Source organism: Sturnira hondurensis, unplaced genomic scaffold (assembly GCF_014824575.4).
Source record: "Sturnira hondurensis isolate 20B ecotype Veracruz unplaced genomic scaffold, ASM1482457v3 Scaffold0020489, whole genome shotgun sequence".
NCBI classification, from domain to species: Eukaryota; Metazoa; Chordata; class Mammalia; order Chiroptera; family Phyllostomidae; genus Sturnira; species Sturnira hondurensis.
Window position 1 is genome coordinate 1,693,545 of NW_028093120.1, and position 12,380 is coordinate 1,705,924.

General features: G+C 42.4%; 1 protein-coding gene across 3 annotated transcripts in view; it reads right to left on the bottom strand.

The window, feature by feature from the left end:
• MAML2 (mastermind like transcriptional coactivator 2) overlaps positions 1-12,380 on the bottom strand; it is a 354,759-nt gene that overhangs the window by 65,474 nt on the left and 276,905 nt on the right. The window contains exon 4 of one of the 3 annotated variants that reach the window (XM_037029735.1): positions 3,568-3,645. The exons of the other annotated variants lie outside the window; for them this stretch is intronic. Within the exon in view, the coding sequence (XP_036885630.1) occupies positions 3,568-3,645 (78 nt within the window). The remainder of the gene's footprint in view (positions 1-3,567; positions 3,646-12,380) is intronic. 3 annotated transcript variants of the gene reach the window in all.

The following is a 12,380-nucleotide window of genomic DNA, read 5'->3' on the forward strand; positions in this document are numbered from 1 at the left end:
AGTAAGAGGTATATATGGTTATTAGCAATAATAGTTATGTCAGTGGCCAGTATTGGTTAAATACCACATACCGTGTTAAGCACATCACAAGCATTATCTTATTCAATCCTGAACAAGAATTCTGTGAAGTAGCCTGACTGCACCTATTTTGTAGATGGGGAAACTAAGGCCCAGGGAGGCCACCTCGAAGTTACACTCCTAGTCCAGCATTTTAACCCAGGCGGCCTGATTCCAGTCCCCGTCCTTGGCCGGGATGTTGCCTGAGGCTGCGCGCACCTTCCCAGTTGTTCTCACCAAGCACTTCGTTCAACAATGCTCCTGGCTCTTCATCTCTTAAAGTGTTTGAATGCCTCCCAATTAAAATTTATTTCAGAGAATAAGTAACTATTCTGGAGGCATCGCGATAACCAGGGAGATAAGTAAAGGACAGAAAAAGAACAAAGTTTACCAGGATCTAACTGTTTATCAGGCCTTCCCCAGAGAAGGCTTAAGCTACTCTCTGACCCAACCTGACTAGCCTCTTACTCCAGTTCTAAAGGGCTGGCTTGCATGAGGGCAAAAAATGAGTGCTGTGACATTTTACGTCTTCAATGACTCCCTTTATGAGCAAGATCATGAGATAAGATAAAACAATGGATCTAGAGTGATGGGCACTGGGCCTGTCGTGTCATAAGCACGCTATATACTACAGCTGTTAGTATTCTTCCTCCCCATGTTGCCTGCAAACTACTGATGATGGAAAAGGCCGACATCTTGGTGGCATGAGCACCAAGTATCCTCTTTAATCACATGTGTTCCTGTGTGTCTGTCAGGAACATTTACTAAAGGCTTATTGGGTAAGCTGTGGAATATCGGAGAAGATACAGAGGGCCAGGTCCATTGGGATGCTTATGACAGACATGGTTAGGAACAGACTAGGCGATTTGAAAGTGTTTCGTGAGCCCTTACAAAGAGGCACCCACCACATAGAAATTTTTAGCTCTCCAGATCTCCTCCAGAAAGGGGCCTGGTTAGTCCCTGGAGGATGTTAGCCATTGTTAATGCTACTGCACTGAATTCACATAGAAATAAATAAGGGGATAAGGGGTCTCTTTCCTCTTTGCCATACCCCAATGCCTCGGATCTAACCATTCCATGCTGCTCCTTCCCAGCCTTCACTAAATATGACCCCAACCAGCAGTCAGCCCGCCTCTGCACTGGGGTACCTGCACTGGTGCTGAACTGTGATTCCTTTCTGTGCACCAAAGACTGTCTCGTCTCGTGCCTGGAGTCCTTTTGTGAGTTTCCTTCAACCCCTAAAAACACAGGAACATTCACTCTGCATTCTAATTCTGGAGATGCTCAGGTCTCTTGGAAGGGTCAGTAGTACCTGTTCAAGATTTCTTTAGCTGTGGGTTCAGTTGCGAAACATTGAGTTCCCCGTGGCTGGTTTCCCACGTACTCCCCCACCCCCACCCCATTCCACCCCACCCTGGGGTGAGGCCTGGAGCCAAAAATAACCCAAGACAAAAGATCTCAGAAGAAGGTCCCACCTCAGGTGATGCAGCTTGACTAGCCTGGAAGTCTGGGGCAAGACTTAGTGTTTGGACCCAACAGGGAACAGACCAGAACCCCAGTCAGTTCTTTACTCCAGTCCTTCACCAAAGGCTGACTGAGCAAGCACTGTGCTAAGTTTGGGGAACAGGTAGTTGACAAAACAAGGTGCTTTCTCTCGAGAAATTCAGTCATTTACTGCTCAGGTAAAATAGAACATGTTTATGAGTTCCTAAAAAAAATTTTTAAAAATTCTCAAACTCTAACAGAGGAAATAAATGTTCACCACTTCTGGCCAGGAGATCTAACATGTCTGACTCAGTGACACCATCCACAGCCACCAGAGCCTCCCCATAAGAGAATTCTGTAGCAGGGCGATCTTGATTATCTCAGAAATCCCAGACAGAAATGGAAGCAATATAAATAAACATAAAAGAAAATAGAGGTGCTGTAACACAACTATAAATTGCTCTTATCCCCGACTTTCTTCCAATCATCCAGGGCAAAAGAGGGAAGTTGGTTTCTGTGGCAGAGAATAGACCCACAGCTGTTCTATATCCTGCCAAGAGGAGAGAGACTTATTATAAATAATAGCCAACAATACGTCCTTCGGGACTGAAGACAGCCAGTTTGGGGGGGAGCGTGGAGGAGAGAGGGAGGTTTAATGGAACAGAGCGGGGTGAGCAACACAGCCGAGGGTGAATCAGGAGAAAACCCTATCAAATTTTCCTGTGTACTTATGTTTCTGTTACCTCATTAGGGTGATTACATAATGCTACTCCATTTATAAACTAAAAGAGGAATACGGGACAACATTCTCATTAGCAGTGGCTGATACGAGACATTAACATACCAGTAAGTCATGTGGGGAACAATTAATATGTTTGGGAATATCTTTCCTTTCTCTCTTCATCTGTTTGGTATTTTGCCTGCCCCTTCCCTGGTCTTAGCCATATATGTGTATCTCTGACTCAGAAATGGAGATGGGCCCCACAACTTGGGTGCCCTGGTTTTCACGGCTTTACATGTGAGAAATCCATGGAGTTGGTTTTACTGTTTTATATTCTGTTGGGAGAAAAAAGTGAACAATCTTTCTAAAAACCTTTTTTTCCTTTATTGATTCCAGAGAGCGGAGAAGCAAGGGGGAAAAGAGGGAGAGAAACATCGATTGGTTGCCTCTTGCACGTGCCCCACCTGGGGCCCAAACCTGCAACCCAGGCATGTGCCGAGAATCAAACCTGTGACCTTTCGGTTTGCAGGACAATGCCCAACCCACTGACTCACTCCTGCCACAGCAAAAAAATCAACAGTCTGAGAGCACTGTAAGGCGGTCTGCTTTTCCTCTCTACCAACTCCCCACAGGGCTTCCTAGCAAGATACAGATGGGAGTTGTGAAATTTCTCACTTTTTAAGATAGTTTTCTACTTGCGGAGAAACACCATTCTTTCCCAGGCTCTTACTGGTCAGTGTCCTAATTCCAAGCTACAACTCTAGATGGGAGTTTTTTGGGGGGCTTCTGTTTATGAATCTACCATTCATTTGCATCTCAATTTTTAAATAGCTCACTAGGAACTATAAGATTCATAAAGTAATATTTCACAAAATAGGAAACTGAGTCCCAGGTGTGAAACAACCTGCTCAGATAGTCAGAAGAAGAGCCCAGGCTGGGACCCGGCACCAACAGGAGTAATATGGAATTTGACTGTAATACATAATCTCTAAAGGAGGTTGGGTAATTTCAGGAGTGTCTGCTTTCCTCATGAACTCTTCTAATGAGGGAGCAGTGTGAGGGGAGTTTGCTAGAGATCAACCCTTTTACAAAGGTTCTCTCGGAAAAAGAATGAGCTGTTCGGCCTGTATTTATGTCTTACACGTGGTTTCAATTTGATATACTTACTCCTTACTCCTACATAACCCTATTTCATCTCTGTCTTTCTCTTTCCATTTTCTCTTATATTAACTCTGGTTTTAATTTGGGGGGGCTCTCAAAGGCATTCTTGCAAAGTTATTCTTTCTCTCAAGACAAGCACTTACTTTGAGTTTGTTCTCTTGGTTGCAAACTAGATGGAGAGTTTGGGGCATCTGGCACTGCGCATGAACAGGAAGGGACATCTGTATTCAGAGTAGAAAAAATTAAATTTAAACATTTAGACTGCAGACAGAAAGTTAGGGACACTGTACTGTACCTGGGGCCTGGGAAGTACTGGTTACATAAATTAGCAATCAGTCTATTTGTTAAGGTACGTGGTTCCATATGTTTCCTGTTCACACTATTTTTTGTTACAATATCTTAACTACCCACCAGGTGGCATCTGCTCCAAAACTCTCATAAATTCCACTTAGATTTCAGGACAAACAGGATACTGATACACTGAAGCTTCCCATAATTGACTTCTACATTTAATACCCAGAAATTGGCTGCTAGAAGCTATGTAAGGGTAAACAATTCATTCTCTTTGGGGGGGAAAAGAATCATTCTTTTCTCTTTCTAAGCTGGTAGCAGCAGCATGGATACCTAGGAAATCCTCAGTCATTTGAAAGGAAACATAATAAGAATTACACCCAGAGCTCTCTTTCTTTCTTTTTAAAAAAATCTATTATTATAGTTACTTTCAACAATAACTGAGAGCTGAATATTAAGGGCAGATTCAGAAAAACAAAGCTAACCTCAAATCTCTTCTAAGGGAGAGAGAAGGAAAAAAAGGGAGGCAGCTCTTCTAAGGAGCAAGGGGTGAATGATACACAAAGCTTTATGGATAGTTACCATATAGAGCCTTTTTCCTCTTTACTTTGTATGAAGAGATGGGTGTGATTGAATGACTTCTAACGTTTAATGACACCTTTGCTCCAGTGCTTTGTAAAGCTCACACATGAATACACCAGTCCATTTCCCCATGATCCTAGGGGCCCCATTCTTTTGTGTCACACACAAGGAAAAAGGAGAGAGAGGGACAGAGAGAGACAAAGAAACAGCCAATGTAACCAGGCTCCAAACATGATTTAAACAACCAACTTAGTAAACATCAATCTTAGGATGCATTATGTGAAATGGAGCCATCCTCCAAAAGAAATGTTGGCTACGTTTAAAAGATCACTTTGTCTAAAGAAAATGTCAAGCTGAATTTCCAAGCAGTAACTCATCTTTCTACAAGAAACTGACAAGACAAAAGCAACAATGTGAAAAGGTGCAAAGAGTGGTTCATCTGAAAAAAAAAAAAGCAATAGTGTTATAAAGCTGTTACTTTTTTTTTTTAAGGGTCTGTTTCTCTTGTCCTTTATTATTTGTTAGGGAATCAATGTGTCCATGAAGAGCGATGGGTTAGAATCAAAATACTTGTGTGACTTGCTGTGCTACTTTGTGTGAATTACGTCACCTCCCTGGACCCCAGTTTCCATCTATGTAACATCAGAGGATGGGACTAAACGAGTTTTAGGTTTACTTTCGGCTTATATTTGTTCCAACGGGGCATCCTTGCAGCCACAGAGCAGCCTCTTAGGACGAAAGCGTGAGTGTGAGTCATAGGAAGGACAGGGGGAGTTCAAGAGTGGTAGGGTCTGGAACTACTTTGCCAAAACTGAGCCATTGGAAAGGTATGCAGTAAGGAGGCATTTCAAAACCCTTTGAGTTGCGTCCCTCCCTCCCCCCAACCCCCTTTAATTCCATGGCTGTTTTCTGAGAGGGGAAAAAAAAAAAGAAATGCAGGTTTGGAAGTAAAGTCTAAGAAATGAATCTGTTTTGTTCTCACTTTTAGCTAAAAAATAAAGTGCCTTTTGACTATGCGATTCTTTAGGTGTAGCATCATGCACGTGCGTGAATCTCTAAGTCTGAAATTTTAAAATGCCTGACATCTCCTCCTGCCTCAGCCACAGTTAATACACACAATGGATTCTTCAGAAATGCAGAGTTAGAACATTTGAAGCAGCTGAATACTGATTGAATACTGATTTACATGAAAACTGAAAGTGTACAGTATCCATAAAATGTATCTTTGACATCTTGGCTTCTAGAGGAACACACTTCCTTTGTTCATTCACAAATCTACTCTATTTCCACCTCGGATTTAATTATCTTCCCAGTTCTCATTTGCGTATGTGTAGGCTACCATTCACAATATGCCATGCCCTACCTGTGGGAGGCACAAATCTTTTCATACATTAAAAAAAAAGTGGACCAGCCATGTTTACTGCATAGTATGTGCCTTTGACAAGGCCAGAAGGATGCTAACTGCATCCCAAGACTACCAGAGGGACACCAGTGTCCTTGAACTAAAACTGGCTGTTTGGTGTATCAATCCACGTCACTTCGTTGAGACTTTCAACTATGTGTCAGATGCATAAAAGGATTGATTGAAAGCATAAAATCATAGGCTGTTGCAATTGGAGGAGGCTTTATAAAAATAATCTAGTTCAATTCATTTTACAGACGAGGGACAGGAAGCCCAGGGAGGTAGAAGGTTTGCCCCCGGTTACCCGGGTGGAGATAGCAGAAGTGAGACCAGGACTCAAATTTTTTTTGACCTCCACATCCCTGTCCGTTACACGCCCATGATTCTCACGCTCTCCAGCACCTCTCTGTTTCCTCCTCCAAAATCAAACTACCTCCGAGGAGCAGGTCCTGCTGTAGACCTGCTAAGCAAGATAAAATACCGCCGACCCCCAAGAAGCTCACAGTATAGTTGAGTTTGCTCTTCAATAATCTTCTGGGGGGAGGAAGCCAGCTTAATAATTGCTGTTAATATTAAAAACAACACCATGAACAAATGTTACACTTTCTTTATTCTCTGACTACAGCAGCACCTCATTTTTCTTTTGGCTTCGGCAGGGAACGAGGTGTTCCATGTGAGCAGAGCCTGCAGACCTCGGAAGTCAAACCTTTGAACAGAACTCTTTCTTAGATAGACTTCCTTAGAGTGTATTTCGTGTTTTCCCGCCTTGGAGAACAAAGAACAGTGCAGATGACTTCACTTTTCCCTTTTGCAAACCATGACTCAGAGTAACGTCTTAGCAACAGACATTATCATCCCGTGACGCTGTTCTGTGCCTAATGTTCCAGGTCCTTCTTTTACTATCAGGCAATTCGTATTTTTCACTGCAAATTAGCCTTACTTCTAGTAGCCCTTTCATACTCCCTTTTAATTTGCAGGGCCAGGAATCCTTTCAGGAAATTCATTAAAAATGATATCTTGCCCTGGCTGGTGTGGCTCAGTGGATTGAGTGCTGGCCTGTGAGCCAAAAAAAAAAAAAAAAAAAGGTCACTGGTTCGATTCCCAGTCAGGGCACATGCCTGGGTTGCAGGTCAGGTCCCTTATTTGGGGGCATGTGAGAAGCAACCCCACTTTGATGTTTCTCTCCATCTCTTTCTCCCTGCCCCCCTTCTCTATAAATAAATAAATAAATAAAATCTTTAAAAACTATATATCTTAAATCTTGTGTCAGCCGTACTTGAAGTGAGACTTCAATTAAGTGTCTGAGGTGTACTATACATTCCTTTAATGGCTAGATTTGATGACCAAAATTACACATTTTTCCTGATTATTTCTAAGCTTAAAATGACACAGGAAGTGCTGGGGACGCTGTGTGTTCTGGGCCAGCTGGCCAACCCTGCAGTCGGCCTCAGACCAGAACCTTTCATCTAATCCCTGGAGCAGAAGGCAATGGTAAGGCCATGTAAGTCCAAGTAGTTTCTAACAACAGCAAGATTGCCTCTTTGAGGTACTTGGTTTCAGCAGAACCCGATTCTTTCTACTGCAGTTGCAGAAGCTGTGAGAACTCTGCTCAGCCATCCCACTGAGCTGGAGTCCAACAGCCCCTGCCTCCGCTTATAGTGTGACCTACTTTCGAGTGCTGTGTTGAGCCCTTTACAGAATGGGATTCCTGCATTCTGTACAGCTCTGTGAAGTGGACAGTACTACGTCACTTCCCAGAGGAACCCAAGGCACTTGGACTTTGGGCAGTTGATCTAGGGTAAGCTAGCAAGTGGGAATTGGGACTTGGGACTATCTTTGTCACAGACATTTGCATGCCTTAGATGGTGAGTCTGCAAAACTATGACTGAAATTGCTTAAATCACATTAAATGTATACCTGTTAAGAGCCCTGAGTTGCAAGATGACAGCTGCATAGTAGTAAAAAGCAATGTTAAATAAAAGGCAATCTTGATTATAGCTCAATGCTTGTCCCTTTGCAACCCTCAATTAAAAATTTCTAATCCTCTACTTTCATGTTCTCTGCGTGTGCTCTGTAGTGAAGTGTAAGGTCAAGGAAGACACCACAGAGCCCATATTATGTAATGAACATAGAAGTAGATAAGAATACCCTCTGTCATGTATTCCAAACTTATTGGGGGCTGACCATGGACAGACATTTTTGCAGTCACCAAGGGCGTAAAGGTGGATAGAAAGTGGTCCTTGCCTGTGAGCTTCTGACAATCCCACAGGATTTTCAATGTGTTTAGTGCTAAAACAAAAACGTGCTAAAGGTGCTATGGGAACATAACAGTAAGCTCTGCTCAAGGAGATGACCAATGATCTGGGATGAGTGGGTTGAGAAAAGCCAGGAGGGAAGGGGAAGGGCACTTCAGGCAGAGGGAACAGCATGAACAAAGGCATGGAGAAATGAAAGAGCTTCAGGTGGTGTCTTTGCTGTGGGTGACACCATGAGCCAATGCAGTGAAGTGAGGCAGGAGCTTTATGTGCTGAAGTTTAAAAGTTCTGTAAAACGATTCCATCACAATAATGGCCATTTTTATAAGTGCAATGACTAAGGAGACATATGACTAAATTTTCTGGCACAAATTGTAAGTAGACAAAACACAAAGTTGAAATTTTTGGAGAAAGCTAGGACACTACAATGAACCAGTGATGCTTTGAGATCCCAAATGGAATTCAACCTACTTGGAACCTTGTGTTATTTAGCATGCCTTTATTCAATTACAAATTTTTCAAACTACTGCAACTTTTCAAACTACTCATCCTGATCTTTTAAATTTAGAAAAATATTATTATTTACATTATTACAAAGCATATGATCACCCTCATAACCATTTGATAACATGTCAATGGGAAACATTAATGCATGCACAGAGGCCACGGATCTAAATGAAAAGACCCAGTGACAAGGAAATGGGAATATAAGTGAAAATTACATGGTATTGCCCTTCTTTCTTGAGTACTAATGCTTTACAATTTTTTAAAGCCGAGGCCCTCTATTTAAAGACTGAAGTGTCATATTCAATATTACTACTCCCTGAGAGAAAATTAGGGTTCTTTGGAAATAAATCACCTCTTTTAAATCGCTGCTAAGTTTTACTTTCCTGATGGTAGTCTTGTGGCTTGGTGTAAAAGAGTTATTTTTTCAAGCCAGTGACAGCTCAGAGAATGAATAATCCAACTCTGTTTATTGACTATCATAATCTGCTTTTCATGAGACTGATCTAAAGTAGCAGTCTTCAGTATCATGGAAAGGGAAGCTGAGAACCCAAGAGGTAAAATGATTTCTGGGATTCATGAGAAATTGGGGATGGAATCAGCGATCTCGATCGCCGAGTTATTCCAGATCTGAAATACGTACAGATGTTTAGGTGACAGAAACTGAAAGTGAAGGGGCAACTGTGCTGTGTGTTATCTGGTGATTTGGGGAGAATAATTATTTGCCCTACAATTTCTTTTTAAGGAACTTCACTGCTAGGTTGTCACATTCCCAAGAAAACACTCACATAAGGGATTCAGTTAGAAATTCTGTGAATTTGCTTTAAGCAGATTGACAGCTATTCTTTTGATTACAGAAAGTTGTCTGCTTGGACTGTTCTTCCCCTCCGTTTTTGCTGGATGAAGAGACAGTGCGATTTCAGCAGTTGGGTGAGGGGCGTAAGTTCACAAGCTAGAGTGCGCATCTGAGGGCTGATGGAACGCAGTTTTAAATGAGCTGGCATCAGGAAAGGCATGCGACACACGCCCTTTTTCTCAGCAATGTCATCAGAAGAGGAAGATACAAAAGTGGAAGCAAGTTTGAAAAGATTAATGCAGTTTCCTGCTCAGGACATCAGTTGTTCAAATAGGGAGAAGAAAGGGAAACCGCATTGTTTCCTTGGGATAAAGGCAGCTGCCCAGTTGGACCTCAGGTGTCTGCCCCCAGCCCAGTTGGACATATGGAAGTCATGGTGTGACTAAAGATTGGAGAAGCCGTGGGTCCTCCAAGACAAGCCACTTTTTTTCCATATGAAGGCTATAAAAACCTATAGATCAGAATCCCGAAAACAATTTTTGTTCAGGTAAGTAACTTTCATTCCAGACAAAACTTCCCTTCCTTCCTCCCTTTCTCTGCTTTTCCTTCTTCCCTTCTGTTCTTTTTTTCCCTCATTACTTCGTTTTTACCTCTGCTGTGAGGCAGTAGCTCAAACCAACCCTACTGAATATCAATACACTCCATAAATAGAAACATCATAAAAGAAAAACACATTCCCCTCTTATTTTTCTAGCAATTTTCAAGAGCAAACGTTTTTGCTTTTCACCTTTTACACAGTGTCGGTTGCTTAAAGCGGCATGAGCTTCATGGTCGCATACCGAGCACACTTGCTCAGCGACCGACCGAACGCCCATAACAACTCTAACAGAAAACAACAAATCCAACGTGAGACCCAGCTGACTATTTGAACTCTGGGAACAGAGGGCTCTTCAAGGCAGCGAGACACATATTTACTGAAAATCTGCCCTGTTCCAAGTACGGTGAATCAGATGTTTAATGTGAAAGCGCTTGTTAGCACAGGCGCTTCACCGAATCTGCGACTCATAACCAGAGAGGAAATCATCACACCGCAGGAGAAAAGTTCCACTTTTGGCACTATTTAAAGGAAAACGTTTATTTAAAAGAAAAATGACTATTTTAGTAATTGTGTGGAAAAGAATTCTACTGCTTCGATATCCGTTTCATCTATTTAATCAATTAGGACAAAGTAAATACAAAGTTTGGGTGGGGTTGGACAAGAGTAATTTGAAAATTTTTTTTGCCTTTGGTGGTGTTACATAGGACCATTCAGAGGAAACAGAAAGTTGCTATGACTGTGATGTGGCATTTATAAGAAATTGCTCAACCTCATAAGGCTCAGACACTCAGTGATTGAACTGGCAATGCCAATGGGATGATGTAGTATTTCCTGTACAGTTTTAACTTCTCAGTAAGCATGTAGATGCTGCGCTGAAGCACAGGTAAAAAGTTCACCCTGGAGGGGTTGTGTAGGAAGTTCTCTGCAAAGCTCTAAGCTTACATAGGCATTTTGCTGGAAATAACCTTCGAAGAATGGAGGAGGGTATAACACATGTTAATAATCTGAAACTTAAAGAACATGGTGTTTAGGGGTACATGAAGGGTGGCCGAGTTTTCTCTCAAAGGGTTCTGAAACACGGGGCAGTGGAAGGAAGGGAAATGCAGACTCAGCAACATAAGATGGGGGCACTTTAAGGGTATGGCTGCTAATTTCACTGCTTCGACGGGGGTAGCCCTCTTTACCACCAGCTCTCTTCATCTGTTGGACCCCCATTTGTAAGACTTGTCTCAAATTCCTTATCGACTCCTGGAGTTGCTCCTTGTTTTAAAAATCTCACCTAGAACTTTGTACCTAACAGCATTTCCCCCCTGGGCCATCTTTAACTTTGTACCTACCTTAGTGAGCCCTTTCCTCCCCTTCAATGTCTCCCATGTCAGGTTACAGCTGTCTTGATGACAAGGACCAAGTCTTACTCATCTCTGTTATACTGAAGCCAAATAGGATTTTGTTGCCCACCTTCCATCCAGTAAAGGCTTTTGAATAGGTTCCCATTGACTTTAGGATAAAACCCAACAAAAATTTTAACATAGTTGGTACAGGTCCTTTACAAGCTGGTTCCAGTCTGAGGCTACCCTTCTGTCAATCTCTTTGGCCTTCACCGATCTTTCCTCGCCAGCACATTCCTTCTCTCTCACTTGGCTTTGCGCATGCTGTTTCCTGGCCTGCGACACGCCGTCCACCTGTGCCCATGCCCCATCTGCCTGTTGCTGACTCTCCCCTCAGGGCTCCTAACCTTCAGGGCCTCTTCCCTACCCTTCGCACAGAGTTACGCATCCCTGTGCTTTCCCATGTGTCCTGTCTCAAAACTCAGGCCTTGTTTTTATTGCTTGTGTTGTGCCTCTTTTCCCAGCGAGACTGAAAGTTCTGGGAAGTCATGGGCTGTCTCTGTCTTTTTAATGCTGTACCTTCCGTGCCTAGGGCACGAAGCTTGGATGTATGGCTCTATTATATGAGATCTCAATAAATTTTACTCTTTGAGTAAGTGAATGAATAGCTATTGTAATAACAACTACCATGCCCGCGTGTTAACTACGTGCCAATGAGTAGGCTACACACTTTATACACATTATGCCATTTAACTGTCACAGTGGTCCCATTAGTACCTGTAATACATATTATTACTCCTATTTATAGATGAGAAACCAAGTCTTAGAGAGGTTATTAATTACCCGGGTTACCTAGCTCAGAATGACAAAGCCAGGATCTGCGCCCAAGGCTGCCTCACTCCAAAACCCGTGGCTTTTTATGGAGCTACATTGTTCCTCGCATAGTTACCCAGTAAATGTTCATTAAACACACACACACACAGACACACACACATTGACTAGGTTCTTTCAATGTGAGCGTGTCTTTATAATTGTATTTGCCTTGAATTCATGTGAATAGAACAGTTTCTAATTTTAATAAAAGTCTCTAAATTCCACACCCAAATCCAGTCCTGAATTTCTCATTTTTGCTACTAATACAATGTCTGCTGGACTAGGGTTCAACAAAGGGCTTCCATTCTGTTCAGATGCTGCCGGGTT